The sequence below is a fragment of the Lissotriton helveticus genome, chromosome 11 (genome assembly GCF_964261635.1).
Source record: "Lissotriton helveticus chromosome 11, aLisHel1.1, whole genome shotgun sequence".
NCBI lineage: Eukaryota > Metazoa > Chordata > Amphibia > Caudata > Salamandridae > Lissotriton > Lissotriton helveticus.
The window spans coordinates 1,064,130,110-1,064,151,379 of NC_136072.1; the positions used below are offsets into that span (position 1 = coordinate 1,064,130,110).

The following is a 21,270-nucleotide window of genomic DNA, read 5'->3' on the forward strand; positions in this document are numbered from 1 at the left end:
CCAAGAGGCGAATTATGTTCACTTGGGAAAATAAATTTGCCCCGAAAATTACAGAATGGATGACAGATCTGGTTTACTGCCGTGAACAATTGGAATTGTATGCTTAGCAATTGCTGGTTACATCCAGACCAACTGATATTTGGGCTCCTCTTCGGGAACATTTGCTACTCCAGACTCCAGACGTGATGTTGACTGGCGATTTGTAATATTGTGTTATCCCATCACCCAGAGTGCTTGTAATGCATCATCGGAGCAGGACCACCTCATTACACTTATTGCAACATCTGATCATTAACTGTACCTTTTAAAGGTGTTTTCTTTCTTTTTCTGTTTACAATGGATTTAGTTTACACTGTTTGCTATGCCAATACGCTGTATGGTACTGAAAACTTCAATAAACAGTTTTTAAAAAAAAAAACTATGTCGAGGCACGGCACAGGATATTCTCTGCAGATCTGAGGGTTGATGGGTGTGAAGCTCTCTGGAAAGACCCGTTTCGGCCTCTGAAGCCTTTGTTAAATGCCACCTTAGGTCGGATGTCAGCAGGGCTGGAAGTAAGGCTCTCTCCAGAGTAGTAGTCTGGGCCATAGTGCGGTCTCTTATGAGACTTGCACTGTACCTTTGCATCAACCATACTTATGAGTCTGGATGTGGACTTGGTGAACAGGCCTGTGTCAGCGGAGGTAGATTGAGTATTTTCTTCCTCTTAATTAGCCTCAGATACACTAGAGCCGACAACTTCAGACTGGATTGCTGAGCCAGGAAGCCTGAAGACTCGAGTAACCTTCCTCCTTGGCACTGGGAGGATCTTATTTGCACTTTCCCTTTCTTACACTTATTCGTACTTTTTAGTTTTTCTCCACTTATTGTACTTTCTCATTTGCTCCACTCATTCTACTTTTTTCGCCTTCCCAGCCTTTTCTGGTGTTGCTCAGCCACTTGCCTCTCCCGCCGCTGCGTCCCCGCCCCCCTCGCTCACCCATTCGATCCCCACCCGCCTCCCAGCTGCTCCTCCCTCCCACCTGCCCTTCTTAATGGCCGCCGCTGCTCGGTGAAGAGAGCGACCCGTGACCCTGATTCCAGGCAGGTCGCTCTTCAAGCCGCAAAGCTCCACCTGATTGCGCCATGTTCCCGCCCTCCCTGCTGCCGCAGGTTCGCGCCAGCACCTCCTTTGGTGCTATTTCTGTTGTTCCCCCATTGCCTGCCTGTGCCTGTTCGGCCTGTCTGCAGTTTTTTTCCACTTATGTGCACCTTCGCTTTCTTCCACTTGTTCGTACTTTTTTTTTTAAATTCTTTTTTATTAACAAAAAAAGGCTAACAATACATATACGAACATCGACCAGAGTGCATCAGGTGACCATTGTTACATATGTTTAGGTGCAGACTTCCAAAGTAAAGCAATCAATTAAAAGAAGGGAGTGGACCTAGGCATCCTCCTGTTCCTCACTAACAGGATCTAATTCCGGTGGTTCACAGATGTCGCCTCGATAGGCATTCCAGGTTCCCCAGATCATGACCCATTTGCGGGGCCGTCCTCTGGACACATATACAGACTTCTCACGAAACATACACCAGTCGAGGTCTTCCATCCATTTCCAAACTAGAGGTGCCCGAGAAGCACCCCAAAGCTGTGCAATATTCCGCTTGGAAACCGCACAAGCGAGAGCCACCCAGACCTTACCATGGCTCGGCAGGTCCGTGGACTCCCACACATTCAACAAACGTCTTGCCTCCAATTCAACCCTCATTCCCCTCACTTCGCTCATTTTCGAATGCATCTTGGTCCAAAAGTCATGGACCCTCTCACACTCCCACAAAATATGAAGGAACGTCCCAGGCAAACCACACCCCCTACCACAATCAGCAGACGCGGCCAAACCCATCCTCTGCAATCTCGGACCCGTGACATAGGAGCGGTGTAAAATCCTTAGTTGAACCAATTGAAGCCTCATAGGGACCGCCACCTCCTTAGGGGGCGACACCGCCTCCCTCCAGTCCTCCTCATCAAGCACAAGGCCATCGGCAACCCATCGTTCACGCAACTGCACCAGGTATGGTTGATCAGTTTGCTATATGTTAAAGAAATCGTTTTTGTGGGGACAAGGCCATCTAGCAAACGATCCTCCAGTGGGGAGGCCGCCGGTGGCTTTTCGCCTCTGGGGAGAACGGCACATAGAGCATGGCTAATCTGGAGGTATAGAAACCGTTCCATTTCGTTCAGCTGATACTTAGCCTGCAGCTCCTCAAAAGTCAACATCCTGCCCTTGCCCCACACATCACCCACCTGAGTTATACCAATCAAATCCCAGCGGTCAAACCCTTTCGTTTTCCAAAGCATCCCCAATCTCTCAGAACTCCACAACGGTGTAGCCAGTGTCAAGCGCCCAGCCCATTTAAGGTCCCTGTTGGCCTCATGCCACACTCTCGTAGAGATCAAGGGGGCCCCACCAACGGAAAATTACTACACCTCGCATATAACACGCGGGTGTACTCTCTCCCCGGCATCTGACCACGGTCCATCGCGTACCCGGGATCAACAGGAGAGCCGTAAATAGCGTGGTTGACGGGGGCCAACTGGGACGCCAAATAGTACTTCCGGATATTGGGCAGACCGATGCCCCCATCATACCAAGGCAGCATCAGCTTCGACAACGCAATACGCGGCCTCCCCTCCCACAGAAGGCTACGCTGCAAAGACACAATCTCGCCAAAATACGACGGGGGCACAGGATCGAAGGAATTCTGTAGAGCGTATAAAAACCGCGAAAGAGCCATCATTTTGAAAAGGACAGATCGGCACAACAGAGAGAGCGGTAACGTCTTCCACCTCGCAACATCAGCGCGAAGACTGGCCAAAGGGGGCAACACATTCAACCGAAAGCGTACCTTAGGATCCCTAGAAATATGAATCCCGAGGTAGCGAAAACTGACCGGTTCCACTTTCACAGGGCAATTCCCAGGCACCCTAGGGGGATCTCCACTCAGAACAAAAAGGACTGATTTCGTCCAGTTGATCGCAAAGCCCGAATACAGCGAGGACATCCATAAACACAACAAGGGAACTACGTGGGGAGGTAAGGTATAGCAGAATATCGTCAGCGTAGAGCGAGATCTTGTCTTCCCACTCCGAAGTCCAACGCAGCCCTCTAATCGATCGGTCCCACCGCACCCAGGCCACAAGCGGCTCCAGGGCCAAAGCGAACAAAAGAGGCGAGAGGGGGCAGCCCTGACGAGTTCCCCGTCCAAGAGAAAAATAGCGGGTCTTATGATTATTCACGACCACCCGAGATAAGGGGGCAGAATACAGAAGACTTACCCAATCGATAAATACTGGGCCAAACCCCAACTTCGTCAAAACCGCGAAAAGATAGGGCCACTCCACCCAGTTGAAGGCCATAGTTGGGTCTAAAGACAACAACACTGTCGGTTCGTGGATGCAAGACGCACTCGCCACCACGCCATGCAGCCGACGAAGATTAAGTGCAGTGTTGCGCCGTGGCATGAAGCCGGACTGGTCTGGATGGATCAAGGGGCAACAACACTCGGGGGTGGGGGGGGAGCCTATCGAGCTCCCCGTCCATGACTGCGTTAAAGTCCCCGCCCAGTACCGTGGTTCCGACAGGCAGGGTCAGGATCATCCGGCCCAAATCACGAAACATATCAACCTGCAGTGCCGGGGGGACACAGATAGACACAAGTGTGACAGTCCTACCCTCCCACAGACCCGATATAGCTACATAATGGCCGCGATTGTCAGACCAGGTCGAGCGCACCGCAAAGGGAAAGGAGTTCCTCACTAAGATGCCCACACCCCTAGAACCCGATGTAAAGCCAGCGTGGGCGACAAGTTTGTAACCGCCCCTATGCAACGCCATACATCGCCTTCCCATGAGATGCGTCTCTTGCAACAATACAACGTCTGGCATGTGCCGTCTAATGAACTGACTCACCATGGTTCGCTTTATCTTGTCACCCAAACCATTCACATTCCAGCTGAGGACGGAGAACCCCAGGCCCTGTCTAACGGAAGCCATTCATCATTTCGAAACACAGGAGATCAGAGTGCACCCATAGCAAACCCTGGTCATACAAAACAAACAAGTCAAACCGCCAACACCCAGGCCCCCAACCCCCCACCCTGCACCCCTGCATGCAAAGAATGCACATCCCCAACTCGCAGTGTGCCTGTCGCTCCCAACTAACTACAGTTATCTAAAAGTAGAAAAACAGGCCGCCCGCCCCCAACACCCCAGACCAACCACTGTCCCCCCCCCCCATCTGGTAAAGGCACAGAAAAGAGTCATGAACAAAAATAGTACAGGGGGGGGGGGGGGGGGGGAGGGAAGGGTTTTGACAACCCCTACCAGGCCCCTCTGCGCCATCGACTCAGTTCAAATCAAGTCAGTTCCTCAGTGTCTGAACGGGCCAGAGCCCCCGGCTCCGACCCCACAATTCGATCCAGCCAGTCCGCAGCCACCTCAGGAGTGTCAAAAAACCATGTTTTTCGGTCGCGTTTAATCCTCAGACGAGCCGGATACATCATAGAGTACTTTATGTCACGGTCCCTCAGCCGCCGTTTGATGGACAGGAACCCTTGCCGTTGTCTCTGAACCGACTGAGTGAAGTCCTGAAAAAATAGCAACGAAGCATTCTCGTAGGCCAACAGTCCCGTGGACCTCGCTGATTGCAGGATAGCGTCCCGGTCTCGAAAATTCAGGACCCGTGCAATGAGGGGACGCGGAGGCGCCCCGACCTTCGTGCGGCCACTGGGGATCCTGTGTGCCCTCTCCACGGTGAAGAAATTGCTGAGGCCCTTAGGCTTGAGATGATTAAGGATGAGGTCCTCAACAAATAGGTCCGGGGTCACCCCCTCGGACCGCTCCGGAACCCCCAGAATACGGACATTGTTGCGTCGCACCCGACCCTCATACTCATCGAGTTTCCCATCGAATTTTAGTCGGGCCGCCTGAAGATCACGCACTTCCTTCTGGAGCTCCGAAACATCCTCGAGGAGACTTCCCGTCTTGATCTCAAGGTTCTTGACCTTCTCCGTAGTTTTGGTGAGGCCAGCCCTGATGAGACCCACCTCAATAGTGACTGTGTCCAGTTTTGTGTCCATCTTGCCCAAGGAAGATTGGACCCCAGTGATAGCAGCCATTAAATCTTTCATGGTGGGGTCATCACTGTCCGGATCCCCATCTGCGCCCCCGGACGGGGTTCGTTTCGCATCATCGGGGGACCCCCTGGAAACGGCATACTTGTCGATACGATTCGACTGGACCTGCCTAGCGGATTTCAGAGATCTCGGCGGAGGCTTTTCAAGATCTCTCGACGCCATCTCGGCCGCAAAAGCAGGAGAAACCTACCACTCCTCAGTCGAGTGCAGGTGGGTCCTACGATGGGCGACCTCTAGGCAGGATAAAGAGGACCGAGACATCTTGGCCACTACCCGGAGATGACAAAATAAGATCAGACTGGCCACTTCCGGTCCCGGAGGCAGATGTTGCACTACTACCCGGATGGCTCTGAACTAGGGGTCCCGGACCCCGAGACCACAGGCCCAAATCCTTCCATCGAGGATATTCAGTCACCGAAACAGCCAAACGAGCCAGAATTTCACCTGGCGCCTCAGGTACTGTCCCCCCACCCGTTGGTAGGGACAGGGTTCAGGACATTGCGCCGGATAGTCGGTCAGGATGTGGTGGCCGGCGGAGCCGATGCTCAAGCGGCCATCTTGGTCGCTGGCGTGGCTCCTCCCCCTTGTTCGTACTGTTTAGTTTTCCTCCACTTATTGTACTTTCTCATTTTGTCCACTCATTCTACTTTTTTTGCCTTGCCAGCCTTTTCTGCTGTTGCTCAGACACTTGCCCCTCCCGTCCCCTGCGGCCCTACCCCACTCGCTCACCTATTCGCTCCCCACCCGCCTCCTAGCTGCTCCTCCCTCCCACCTCCCCTTCTTAATGGCAGCCGCGCCGCTGGCATGCCGAAGGTGCGCCTAAGGCAAGCTCGTCTGCGCCTGGACCGTGCCCAGTGCCAGACCCCCTGGCACCCACGAGCGCCCGAAACAGACACTGGTACAACGCCAACCTCATCCACGCACTCCACACCGGCTGCTCATCTACTTGCTTCCAGGCCACCATGAAGCACACCCAAGGACCCTTCGTCTGCCGAAACTGCAGATACACCAGCCAGCAAACAAAAGCACGACTCACTCCTCCCACCAGGGCAGGCCACAACCATCTCAGATGCATACTACTCAACACCTGCTCCGTCCACAAGCACGCCGTCGAACTCTGGGACCTGCTAGACTCATCATCCCCGGACGTCGCCTTCCTGACAGAGACCTGAAAGAACATTCATCGGCACCCGACGTTGCCATAGCCATCCGGGATGGCTACAAGATCATTCGCAAGGGCTGTGCCAACAAACCGGGAGGAGGAATCGCCATCGTCCACAGGAATACCCTCATACTCTCGACCAACACCGAAGACACCCTCAGCACCGCCGAACACCTGCACTTCCAGATCCACACCGATCACACCACCAGCCACAAAGGAACCCTCGTCTACAGACCCCCGGCCATCAGCCACAGTTCAGCGACTCCATCACAGACAGTCAGCTCGCACGCCTTGGCCTCCAAAGACTACATCATCCTCGGAGACCTGAACTTGCACCTCGAGAACGCCAATGACAGCAACTCCACCACCCTGCTTGACAATCTCGCCAACCTCTGACTTAAACAGCTCATCACGACACCCACCCACTCCGCCGGACACACGCTCGACCCAATCTTTAACGCCAGCAACCAAGTCACCTTCAGCCACACCACCAAACTCCACTGGACTGACCACCGCTGCATCCACTTCAAGAAAAACACCGCACACAACCACCCGCAACAAATCCCCCACCACAGCTGGAACAAAGTCACGGAACACCAGCTAATCACCACACTCGCCCGAGACCCAGCAACAGACCACAGACACAGCCGCCTGCAACCTCAGGCAATGGATCGGCAACTGCGCCAACACTCTCGCCCCGATCAAGAAACCCACAAACCGGCGCACCGACAGAAGGGCCATCTGGTTCACCACCGACTTTCAGGCCCCCAAGCAGACCTGCCGGAGATTCGAGAAGAAGTGCCACTATGAACAGACACCAGACAACCATGCAGCCCTCAAGAACGCCAGCCGCAGGCATCACCAACTCATTCAAACCGCCAAAAGGACCTCCTTCAAGGAACGCATCGACAACAAAGCACACAACAACAAAGAGCTCTTCAACATCGTGAAGGAACTCGCCAACCCCAGCTCTAACGGCATCCCGTCAAAAGACCTCTTCGACTCTCTAGCCACCTTCTTCCACTGCAAGATCATAGACATCCACGACCGACAGCTTCAAGACTCAGACCAACCCCTCCCCCCGCCCCGCCCCCTTCCCGACCGCTACGGACTCCTCCGACTCATCGCCCCCCAGTCACACCAACCTCCTGCTCTCCTGGAACCACGTCAACGACGAAGACACCATCAAAACCCTGACAACATCCACTCCGGCTCACCGTCCGACCCCTGCATTCACCACATCTTCAACAAAGCGAGCACCATCATTGCACCCCAACTCCGGAAGATCTTCAACAGCTCCTTCGAGACCGCCACCTTCCCGGAGAGCTGGGAACACGGAGAGATCAATGCCCTACTCAAGAAACCCAAGGCAGACCCAAAGGACCTCAAGAACTTCCGGCCCATCTCCCTGCTTCCGTACCCAGCGAAAGTCATCAAGAAGATAGTCAACAGACAACTGACCACTTCCTCGAAGACACCACCACCCTGGACTCATTCCAATCCGGATTCCGCAGCAACAGCAGCACCAAAACCCCCCTCATCGCCGCCACTGATTACATCAGGACCCTGCGGGACAACGGCGAAACCGCGGCCTTCATCCTCCTACACCTCTCGGCTGCCTTTGACACTGTCTGCCATCAGACCCTACGCACATGCCTCCACAAAGCAGGGAACCGCGGCAAAGCCCTGGACTAGATCACCTCCTTCCTCACCGACATAACACAGAGAGGCCGCCTCCCTCCATTCTGATCTGAAGACACCAAGATCACCTGCGGGTTACCCCAAGGATCACCCCTCAGCCCGACCCTTTTTAACGTCTACATGACACCGCTCGCCAACTTCGTCGATCGCATGACCTCAACATCATCTCATATGTCGACACCCAACTGATCCTCTCCCTCATGAAGTACCCCGCCAAAACCAACTTCCATGAAGGAATGAAGGCCGTCGCCGAACGGATGAAAAACAGTTGCCTGAAATTGAACTCCGACAAGACGGAGGTCCTCATTCTCCGCTCCACTCCCTCCGCCTGGGACGACTCCTGGTGGCCGGCCTCGCTGGGAGCTGCGCAGACACCCACCGACCACGCACGCAACCTGGGGTTCATCCTGGACTCATCACTGTCAATGACCCAGCAAGTCAGCGCCATCTCCTCCTCCTGCTTTAACACCCTTCGCAAGCTCCGCAGGATCTAAAAGTGGATCCCCTTCGAAACAAGAAAAACGGTCACCCAGGCCCTCGTCACCAGCAGGTTGGACTACGGAAACGCCCTCCACGCAGGAGCCTCGGCCAAACTCCTGAGACGGATCCAACGCATCCAGAACGCCTCTGCACACCTGATCCTAGACATCCCTCGCCGCAGCCACATCACAACCCACCTGAGAGACCTGCACTGGCTCCCCGTCAACAAGAGGATAACCTTCAAGCTCCTCACCCACGCACACAAGGCACTTCACAACACCGGACCAATGTACCACAACAGACAACCCCCACCCGCCAGCTCCACAGACATTGCCACAATTCCCCGCATCCGAAGAGCGACCTCCGGCGGCAGATCGTTCTCCCACCTAGTCGCCAAGACTTGAAACACCCTCCCCATCCACCTACAGCAGTCAATGACCCATCAAGTCAACGCCGTCGCCTCCTCCTGCTTCAACACCTTCCGCATGCGCCGCAAGATCTACAGATGGATCCCCACCGCAACCAGAAGGACGGTCACCCAGGCCCTCGTCACCAACTATGGCAACGCCCTCTACACAGGAACCACGGCCAAACTCCAGAAAAGACTTCAACGCATACAAAACGCCTCCGCAAGCCTCGTCCTCGACATCCCCCGCCACAGCCACATCACTGCCCACCAGTGAGACCTGCACTGGCCCCGTCAACAAGAGAATCACCTTCAAGCTCCTCACCCACGCTCACAAAGCACTCCACAACACCGGACCTGCGTACCTCAAAGAAAGGACTCACCTTCTACACTCCCAACCACCAGCTTCGCTCCGCTGACCTCGCCCCGTCCCACGCATCCACCGAACAACCCCTGGCAGAAGATCTTTCTCCCACCTCACTGCCAAGGCATGGAACACCCTCCCCATCCACCTGCGACAGGCCCAGGACCTGCTGACCTTCAGGAGACTCCTCAAGATCTGGCTGTTAGAGCAGTAGCAGCACCCAGGCCCCCCCCCGCCCCCCTCCAATGCCTTGAGACCCTCACGGGTGAGTAGTGCGCTCTCCAAATCCATTGATTGATTGGTTCCCTTAAGACAGCCGCGGCTTATTTGGTTAGTTGCTTCTGCACGCTGATATGGGCCCAGAGCCTGTCTCACTAATAACAGAGGGTCTTTTTACACTGAAAGGCAAGAGGTGGCAGGAGTGTGCAGAACATGTGTATCTACAGCCACACATTCAAAGAACACAAGTTTTTTGTAGTCCGTGAACAGACAAAAAGTTAGAATGGGAACAAAAGATCTTTCAAGAGTACAAAAAAAAGGAACTAACATTTATGCAGGTCTATGTAGTTACTTCTTGGGAAGTTGCTAGTTCAAAAAAAGCCAATGATGCCACATATTTGCATGCATGAGCAGTTGCAAAAAAAATCCCTCCCTTCCAGTCAGGCACCTATGATAGCAGTTAGACACATGCATCAGAAAATGCCTTTAGAGTAAACAATTAAACTCCGTGAAGAAAAGCAAAACTTAAAAGTCAAATTGAAGAAAACCCCTGACACTTAACAGTTATGGAATGCAATGAACAATACTCATCATAACCGAAGTCTCGCCATACTTAGCACTTGATCTTTTTTTATTTTTATTTCCTATTTCTTTAGCACAAGCTTTCAGTAAGTAAATGTACGGAGCACAGCAAGGATGTCAGTTATGGTATGTGTTGTGCACTGCATACCACAACTGGAAAGTGTTAGTAACTAACCAGATCAATCTTGGCTTTCTGATGATGTTGATACAGGATTTGACCTTTGAACTGTAGAAATACATGACTGACAATTGTGTAATGTAATCTGTTTTTTCTTCCAAAGAATAATATTGTGTAGTCAAGTATTTCACTTACTATATCTCTCTCTCTCTATCTCTCTCTCTCTCTCTCTATATATATATATATATATATATATATATATATATATCTATATATCTATATATCTATATATATCTATATATCTATATATCTATATATATCTATATATATATATATATATATATATATATATATATATATATATATATATATATATATATATATATATATATATAAATAAAACACATACATACACACATAAATGAACAAATTCTGAATTCTTAATACATTATGATCCGCCACTACATCCTCTTTTAAGGAACCTCTTTGCTTAAACTCAGTCTGCACACAATATTTCCACCTTCATGTACTTTCAAATAATTCTAAAGACTTTACATCATTATACTTTCAAGAACATGGAGTCTTTTTTCTGGCTTCAGTACAAGACCACTTGCAATATCTCTTTTCAGTAAAGATTGACATTGACAGTGCCTTTATTTCTTCTTTATGGAGGAACAGAGAATGCAACATAATAGGCGAATAACAAAGTTCAATGTAGGTGGTATTGGATTCAGACATTTCCAGCTTTTGGGAAACAGTTACTAACATTTCACCGGGATGTTACAATCTACATATATTACATAAATTAAAACGTACTTTGCAGTAGAAACAAAATCATTCAATTCACCACCACCTTCCTCCAAAGCTTCCAAGGTTCTTGCTTCTCCTGTGGACTGAAGGCCAATAACCACACACTAAAGAAAATGAATATCAGAATAGAAAAGGGTAAATATTTCTGGCTTGATTAACATGATCAGAACTGCATATTCACAATAAAACTACAAAACAATTTCTTCTACTCTATATTGTTTTAATGTGCACTACAAATACCTCTCGTTCTTGTAAAGGACACCCGACTGGGTGTCGTTTGCGCTTAATAAAACACCAAAAATAAATAAAACAAAATATTTGTTGCCAGTAAACTGGCTTGCATGTATGACAATCAGAAAAATAATTACAAGAGAAAGGTCTCCTGATCATATTGGACAAAAAGAATAACAGCAGTCAGAAGCAAGAAAGACATGTTTACTTGTAATCAGATCTCCCCTACAAGGTTTCTCTCCAAATCACACAAGCAATGCACATGTTAGCAGGTCTCTTCTTCAGGACTTGTGGGCTTTGCCACAGCTGTACAATGCTTAGTTACAAGGAAAAACGCCCCCCCCCCCCGAGCAGCATGTGCACAAATAAGAAGAAAAATATCAAGATGATTTGACTACTGTTGAAGATGTAAACTTGTGCTTGTCTCAATTCATTTTCATATAGTTGGCCTCCTAGCTTTCCTAAAGACCTCTATGCATTTTCGTGAGCCATAGGTGGCCCAATTCTAGGTCTTCAGGAGCCCTGGCGCTAAGCTCAAGGTAGCTGACGACATGGGGTACACTGACCTTGTTTTGTCAGCAAGTCATCATGAGCTGGAACCCTCATCCTCATGCCATCGCCATCTTCACCAGATCCAAGACCCATATCTGCCTACACATTAAGGTGCTGTTAAAATGAGTTTTTAGGGGGTTTCTATGCAATCAACCCGAATGGAGAATGACAGGTATGACAGATGTCAAAATGCCTATTAGTTTCACTACAGTCCTTGTTGAAAAATTGCGTCCTGTGTTCTTGGTGACTTTGCAAGGTCAGCGCAGGACTCTCTGTTAAAGGGATTATTTTGGAATCCCTTGAATTTAGCATCTCTTCCCCCAAAAATGTCTCTGGTCTCTCAGTGTTTGGGTATGATTTCTCTAGGTTTAGGGAAAACGCCAATCTGTGGGACATTTCCATCACAGCACTTATGCTCTCTGGCACTGTTTTTGAACGACCACTCATCTATCAACTAATCACCCAGCTTGGGGTACCAATGTACCCCTGCATTCTCAATTACGGTACCACTATTGCAAGGCACTTAGAGAAAGCCACTGGCATAGTGCACACTTTATGCTAAAGGGAAGCACTTGAACTCCTAATGTACCCTTTACATGACGAACCTCAGGAACCTTTTGTCTGTTGTCGTAGCTCACATGGCCCCATGTGGCACGCCATGACCAACAAAACCACTCCACCCTGCTTCTAGCAAAACCACACAGTAGTCATGTAGCCTGAGAACTTGCACAAGCCTAACAATGATAGATGGCAGGAACTTGTTTAGGGACAATGATGACCTTCAACTCACGAAGATTGCAAAGCTGGACCTTCATTGGAAATGACAGGGCTCCGACCTCCACTCCTCCCCCCCGCCCCCCCCCCCCTTCCCCAATCAGCCTAGTAGGTCATCACAATACTTTATTTGGGACATCCGCCTAAAAAAGTACACAAACGAACATGATACATATAGTAATACATATAAACACACAATTAAAAAAGCAGTAGTGATGTGCATGTCACTACTGACATGGGGGGAGGGGTAGTACCTTAATGCAGGACAAATTGTAATTGATGAACCACCACTAAGGCCATTGATCAGTCTCTCCCGAGACCTGAATGGTGTCTGAAAGGCAGGCTCAACTTTGTGCCCACTGAGATTTTAGGTTACACGGCAGGGCTTGCACGTACCACCCACTGTAGTTGACTAGGTCTATGCACATAGACGCTAAGAAACCCAAATTAGGATTATAGCTTGAATGCTTCAGAATTGCTGAAGTGGAGGAAAAACATTGAACCTGCGCCATATCTAGAAACACTATAATGCATATCAGCTTCTGGGAGGGAACCAGGTGAGACTTTGGCTTGTTTATGGTGAAACCCAAAAATTTCAATGAGGCCCGTTATCGTAAGGATATGGTCTACGCTGACAGGAGACAGTAGTTGCCATAGGGAAATACATCAACTCTCGAAATCTGACCATGGGCAGTAATCACCAACATTTTCGTTAACACCCAATCGACCGAAAGTGAGCACAGCAAATTTAACAGATTCCTGGCCTACTTTGAACCTCAGGTAAATCTGGTGCGACTGCAGAACAAGTAAATAAAAATATGCATCCTGCAATTCCAGGGACATCATCCAGTCCCCTGGACCACATGCAAATAGAGCATGATCCAAGGTGAATGTTTTGAATTTGCCCTTCTGCAGGAAGGAATTTACAGGGCAATGGTTAAGTAAAAGTCTGAGGCTTCCAACCTTTTTCAGAAAATTGAAATAGCAGAACCAGCACTTACTTCTCTCAAAGACTGGTACCTGTTCGATGGCACCTTTAGAGAGTAAGAATTTGTTAGGAAACCAGCTTTTTGCAGGTAGACCCCCACTTTGACTAGATGGAACTGGTGTAATGGCTCACAAATGACCCGAGCCCTGCTAAAAAGGCCTCGGTGCATGTGCTCAGACCCATAAAATGGTGCATGTTTAGTTGGCTTGTCATCAGTTGGCATAGCCCAACTTAGTTGTAAATCCTAAGAATATGGTACAAGGGATACCCAGGAACTGCAGCACTTGCTGTTTCACCCTGATTGGGATAAGGTAAAACATGTCTCCCATTCAGTCAATACAGACTGGTAGAGCAGTTTCAAATTGCTAACTCGACTTTGCCATTTAAGGTGATGATAAAGTCCAAACCACCCTTTATAATATATGCAAGTTTCTCCTAAAGCACGTAAAACAAGGCAAAATGCAGGGAGATGTATACTAAAAGGAATAACATGCATTTCTGCATGTTCCAACAGTAAACACCCTGAATTGCCGTTTTTACTATGAAAAGGCTAGTAGGCTCATTGGCAAGTTCAGAGTTAAAGGCTGACACCACAGCACTGCTAACGTCTGAATCTGACTACTAAGGCATCAAAAGAACCAGTGCATTAAATCCGATTTAATGGTTAAATCTAATGTCAATGGTGTGTAACTTTGGAAGTTGCCACTTTAGATGCCCAAGGTTTCCAGTGCCCTTTTACTGGTTTCTCTGGGTCTGTCCTGCAGACAGCTTTCTGCCTACCGGGGGATAAGTGCTAAACACTCCTAAGAAAGCAAACTAAAGAATAATGCCACTTGAGGAGGTGTTACCTCCCCACGCAGGAAGCCAAACAGGTATTAGCCCCAAAGGCAAGCTTCAAAGGCAAATACACTGTTGAAGGGCAAATGGGGAACTCTTGGGAGAAGGGTTGCACTATAGAGCAGACAGGCTGGCACTAGGGACAGGGAAGTCCGCTGTCACATCTGTTTCACAGGAGCGTGTAGCCCCCTTGGTAGCCACACGTGTGGTTTGAGCTAGGAAGCACTGGACGCCGAAAGAGGGGTTCTGCCATCTTGGGTTGAGAAGAATGATGCATTCTGCGATAGCCAGATGCGATACTTCCCAGGAAGTGGTCATCAGGAGGAAGGAAACCTGTTAGCCCCTTGGCTGCCAACAGCATCCTATCCGGACAGAATTTTCTATTTTATTTTATTTTAGTGTTTTATAGAGCGCGAACTTGACCCGTTAGGGTATCAGAGCGCTTTACATAGTCAAGGAGTTGTACAAAAGGCATGGAATCACAGGAGTACAAGGGGATGCAAGGAACACAAGGTACAGTTAGCATTACAGTAGCAGAGGACACAGGAGGGAAGGAAGGATACAAAGTATGGTTTGGCACCCAGAACTCAGATCAGACTGAACTGGACAGAGGACAAAGAGGAACTGCCATGCTGCACTGTGGAACCAGCAAAGAGGCAGCACCTGTGTGGGCTGCACTTGCTGTCCATAGGGGCAAGCAAAGGAGAGGGACTGTGCCTGCTGTGTACTACTCAAGGAGAAGCAGTCTCCAGAGCCCAGCCAAAAGCTGGAGACTCCAAGGGCCAGTGTGTTGGTCTCCCATTCACATCACAGGTAAACAACAGCTGAGAAGCCTGCTGAGGCAAGTCGGTAGCCCAAAATCTTAAACCCAGGGGCCAGCACACAAAGTTGCACCTGAGTTTGCTGACCCAGGGAGGGTCATCAAAGTGCAGCTGGGACCCAAAGAGAATGAGTTATCGACCCAGGAAGGAATGGTGGGTGACTGGAAAATCCAGTGGCAACTGTTTCCGCCAGCACTGAGAGGACCACTTCCATAGTAAAGACCTAAAAAGGATAAAAGTGCCTGGAACGGACTAAAGACTGCTTCACCTGCTGAGGTAAATGTTTGAGAACATTGTCCTCCTGGCTGGCTCCCTAATTGAGTTGGTCAACAAAAGTGACTAAGTGACCATAATACAGCTAGCCCAAAACATTTTGGTGAAAATTCGGCGAATTTGCCAATGCTTGTTTAAGATAGACTGAATTAACACAATTTACTATACCGTGTAAATTTAATATCTCCGGAACTAACTAGTGGATCCATTTCAATGTGGTGTTTAAAAATACAGTCTATGTTTATAAATTGGTGCCGGATTTCTTTTGTGTCATTACAATTTCTTCTTAAATTTTGGGTGCTTTTTAAATGCCTTACACGTGTTCCTTTGTGTCAGCTGTGCTGCTCAGAGCCGCGGCTACACAGGGTTGAGCTGAAGGTTTGACAAACTAAACCTAAGAGTTGGTAGGTGTATTATACAATGAGGTCACACAATCACACCACATAATATAACTGTAGGAAACTGGCTCCATACATACTACACCAAAATGAGGTATGGTGTATACAGAGTCCAGGTCACATCAGAGGTAGGTAGAGGTTAAAGTTAGATAGAACCTTACTCGATATTTATGGTAGAGTGGTTGAGCAGTAAAGCATTATCAGAGGCCCTTTGTTAAGCATTTGGTGTACACCCTCAGTCAGCAAATAAACTCACACACTCAAAAACTGAACTCTAGGCCAATTGTTTTTGTAAAAAAAAATATACTGTTTTATTTTAGGAACCAAGTAAGCCTGGCACAGGTAAGCATTAAATACTTTTCAGTAATAAGTTTCTGAACGTAGAACAGCTTGAAAATGCAATAGGAATTGTACTTAGTTTGATTTACAGGGGATGCAGTAGGTTGCAATACTTAGCAAATACATTACACTGAAATGAATAGGTTTTTTCTGTAAATTACAGGTAATATACTTTGTACTTTACTTTTCTAACTCAGTGCTGGATACCTAGATTCAGCACTGGGAAATTTCCTGCAAACAGGTAAGTAAATGTGTTTTGGTTATTTGTGCGATTTTTTAAAGAATATTTGTAGATTTCAAAACTCCACAGTTAGAAAAGTTTTGGGAGAAAAATTGTCAATGTTATCCTATGGAGAAAAACAGGGTATTATCGACTGTGAGAGTTAAGAACTAGTGATTAATCATCTGCAAGTGAAGCGGCATCTCTCGCCTCCTCGTACGACAATCCTACTACTGCCACCCTCCAATCCAAAATACAGGTGATCACCGGACCGAGAAGAGAACAGGACCCTCCGAATTCCCCTAGACTCCCGGCCACACGCACTAACATCCCCACGGCCCCCAAACGGAAAAAAAACCCAACAGAGACGTCCCCCACAAACTGCATACTCAAACTGCAGATCAGCCACCAAGCACGCCACAGAGCTAGCGGAAGCCATCCTCACCCACGACAGACATAGCATTCATCACCGAGACATGACTAGACGACTAATCACTTCCACTCATGGATACTCTTGTCCCCCCTGGCTTTGTAATAACCAACAAAGATAGAAAAGATCAAAAATGTGGAGGCATAGCAATAATCCACAAAACCAATATTTCAGTGACGGCAATAGACTCCTTCAACTACAATATCTCTGAGTGCCTAACCGCCAACATCAACGCTAGCAACAACAAAACACTTATCTGTCACCTTATTTAACACCCCCCAGACAACACCACATTCACTGAACACCTGTCCGACCTCATTGCCCACTGCTCCCTTCGAGACACGAACAACCTTATTCTGGGTGACCTCAACCTACACTGGAATGACGAAAACAACTTGCAAATCCAGAACCTGAAGGAGCTGCTTCACAGCAATCAACCTTACCCAACACTGCTTAGAGGAAACCCACAACAAAGGAGCAATCCTAGATGCCATCGCCCAGCAAGACAATATCACGATAGATTGCACCCTACCCGTGGACTGGTCTGACCATCACTTAATCCTTTTCCACCTCACTCAACCGATCACACTTAAACCCCCCTCCCAAGACCCTCCAAAATGAATTAGAAACTTCACTCAGATTAACATGACTGAACTAGAGGGAAGGGTTAACTCTCTCCTAACTGCCTCCACGGATGATTTATCCACAGCAGAACTCACCTCCCACTACAACACAAACATGACTTCCATTTTCAATTAGCCCCCTTGAAACTACCCACGAACATCCCATCCAGATCTTGGTACAACACAGACATTAACAAAGAAAGAAGACAGCTAAGAGCTACAGAAAGACAATGGAGGAACAACCCCCTCCTCAAGCCTACTCGAACTCAAAGCAGCCTGAAGGAAAAACAAAAAACACATCCGCAGCGAAAAATCCACCTTTTTCTGCACTGCCCTGGGCAACGCACAAAACAGGCCCAACGAACTGTTCAAAATCATCAGGCAACAAACCTCCAAGCCCCCGGAATCCTGCCTACAGGCCTCCAAGAACTTGTGTGAAAACTTTGCCAACTTCGTTGAAGAAAAAATCACCAAGATTGAGCTCTCATTGGACACCAATGTCACCGCTGTCTGCAAAAGCCTGACCCCATTGACAGTAGATAGCACACCCAAGCACCCCAACAAATCCTGGAAGTCCTTCAACCCCCACCATGGAAACCGAGATCCTCAAACTGATCTCCTCCTCCAAACCAGCCTCTCACGTCCTTGACCCGAGACCCACCCAACTTACCAAAAAACTGAAACTCTCCATAGCACCGTTCTGGTGCAAGATCATATGCAGCTCCCTGAGAACCGGCAGCATACCTGAATGCCTCAAAGTTGGCCAAGTCACACCACTTCTAAAGAAACTAGGCCTTGCCGCCCAGGAACTGAAAAACTTCAGACCAGTCTCCAATCTCCCCCTCCTATTCAAAATCCTCGAGAAAAGCGTCCTCCAACAACTGACTCAGCACATGGATAGCATCAACCTTCTTGACCCACACCAATCGGGTTTCAGAAAAGGCTCTAGCACCGAGACCGCGATCCTTAACATCACAGACGACATCCACAAATCCCTCATTTCCAACCAATGTTGCCTCCTCATTCTCCTAGACCTATCGGCAGCATTTGACACGGTTGATCACCAACTTCTCATCAAGGCTTTGGAAGAAAGGGTAGGTGCTGAGGAAGTAGTCCTATGCTGGTTCTCCTCCTTCTTACCGTCAAAAGGCAGAGGCGTCCCAATTTAGAAATGGATATCTGAAAGTATATCCGAGTTCAGTATTGCTACTGAAAGTATGTAACTATAGACAGCATGCCCATAAACTAGGCGGGAAAGGCAAAGGTGTCACAGGACATGGGGGACAAGAGTACCTTAGATGTGTGTCAGGCTAAAACAATAATATCTAGGGCAAATCACAACACAGAATATTTCAGGCTATACATATATATACCTTTGTGATTCTTTGTAATTTTTATTTATGTTGTATAGAAGCCAAAAATGTTTTTAACATGAGGAATAATTGCTCGAATTGAACATGTCTTTTAAATTGTTTTATTAAAATTGTATACATGAATTATATTGATTGTGCGAATTGTCTTTTTATAAAAATAAAAATTTCATTGATACAAGAGTTTTACCATACATGTGTTACTATATGCCCTATATATATGTATAGCCTGAAATATTCTGTGTTGTGATTTGCCCTAGATATTATTGTTTTAGCCTGACACACATCTAAGGTACTCTTGTCCCCCATGTCCCGTGACACCTTTGCCTTTCCCGCCTAGTTTATGGGCATGCTGTCTATAGTTACATACTTTCAGTAGCAATACTGAACTCGGATATACTTTCAGATATCCATTTCTAAATTGGGACGCCTCTGCCTTTTGACGGTAATCTCTTCCCCCCAGTCCCTTACAAGTCTGTGTGGGGTCCTCCTATCTTTGTTTATATAATCTCCTCCTTCTTACACAGCCGCTCACAAAGGATAAAAATAATAAAACTTTACCTCCGACCTACACCCCGTCAACAGGGGTGTCCCCCAAGGTTCAGCTCTCACCTCAACTGTTCTACTCAAAAACGCTAACATCCCTTTCCACCTATATGCAGACGACACCCAGATCTATCTAGAAACCTCCTCCATAGATGACATTCACAGACTAAATGACACTCTAAAAGAAATCCAACATTGGCTGTCGCTTAATCACTTAAAACTCAACCAAGACAAAATTGAGATCCTCCTCATCTCCAACAAAGAAGAGAACCCTCAAATTTCAGAATGGCTAAAAGCTTTGGATGCTCTTAACGGCAATCGCACTCTGACCAACTTCGTAAAATCATTAGGAATCACGCTAGACTCAAAACTCGACATGACCAAACACATCAAGAACTCCGCAAAGGGTGCCTTCGTCAACCTGAAGCTACTCAACAAAATAAAACCATTCATCCAAACCAAAGACCTCAAGCAAGCCACCCAATCATTGGTGATATCCAGACTCGACTATGGGAATGCCACCCACACTGGTACTACTAAATCTCACCTTGCTCCCCATAAAACTAATTTCAAAGCAGCAGCTAGAATGGTCACTGGAATCAGGAAATACAACCACATTTTACCAGCACTCAGAGAACTGAAATGGCTCCCAGTCTAGTTGCGTGCCAGTTTGAGAACTGCCTGCCTCACACACAAAGCCGGAGTATTTGGCTGCTAAGCTCAAGATGTCTGGGCAGACAAGGAACCTCAGGAGCTCCAGCACCCTACTACTCATCCCAATGAAAACACGCAAAAAAAAAAACTGCTGCACGGTCCTTTGCCGGAAACGCGCCCAAAATTTGGAACGCTATCCCAGTCAATATCAGGACTAACTCATCCTTCACAAAATTCAAAAACCACCTAAAAGTCCTTTTCCTCAACCGCTCTCCCCAAAATGGATAGCCGCCATCCAAACACAAATCCCTGCTCGTCGTCTCTTCCAGACATTACTGCTATAAGACTTACCTTCTCCCTGCTATTGGACCCTTTCCTGCGCACCCCCCCGCCAGAGTGGTTCAACCCCAAGTTAATCGTGCTCTCTATGAGGTTATCTCAGGACTCACGGACTACCTCAATGCTGCTCAGCACACTTGGATCTCTGAACCTATAAGTAGAATTCTGGTTTACTGGACCCTCCGCATGACAACGTGCACTCTATGAGGTTATCTCAGTACTCACGTACTACCTCAACGCTGCTCAGCTCACGAGGACTTACCAAACCTATATGTAGAATAGGGCTTTATTGTATGAATCTTACTCAAAAACTGCTGTGAAGTGCTCGGATACCCTCGGGTCAGGCTAGCGCTATATAAAACTCCTTAATAAATAAATAATAAATAAAGACTCAGGGGTCCCCCAGGGTCAGTGATGCACTCTTGTTACACCCTCAGAGGCACTAGGGCAGCCGGGTGCAGAGTGTTGAGGCCCAAAGTTATCCTATGGTGGCTGCTAGCAAGCAGGTCACACGGCTGTGGGAGCAAAGCTCTTAGGGTTTCACTCAGGGCAATTGGGGTTTCAGGTCAGCACAAAAGGTGCACACTCAGCGGCACTGGCGCGGCCGGGTGCAGAGTGCTGCTTTGGCGCCAGGCGTCCTGTTTGCTATGGAGAGACTCCGGTCGAAAGAAACACTGCAGGCTCGGGGACAAAGATCTTCTGGGTGCGACCACGACTTAGAGGGGTAAGCTGGGATGTCTTGGGTTGGCTAGGCACCGTTGGTTGGGCACACGGCCTTGGGGCATCGGGTGCAGGGGTGCCTTTTGGCGTCGGAAAGTCTTACACGCTCTTGGCCGCAGTAGAGGGGATCCTCTGGA

At 48.3% G+C, this 21,270-nt stretch overlaps 1 protein-coding gene across 6 annotated transcripts in view; it reads right to left on the reverse strand.

Moving 5' to 3' along the window:
* SBNO1 (strawberry notch homolog 1) overlaps positions 1 to 21,270 on the reverse strand; it is a 1,344,504-nt gene that overhangs the window by 652,509 nt on the left and 670,725 nt on the right. For all 6 annotated transcript variants that reach the window (XM_078667602.1, XM_078667600.1, XM_078667599.1 and 3 more), the window contains one exon: positions 11,025 to 11,122. In XM_078667602.1, the coding sequence (XP_078523728.1) occupies positions 11,025 to 11,122 (98 nt within the window). The remainder of the gene's footprint in view (positions 1 to 11,024; positions 11,123 to 21,270) is intronic.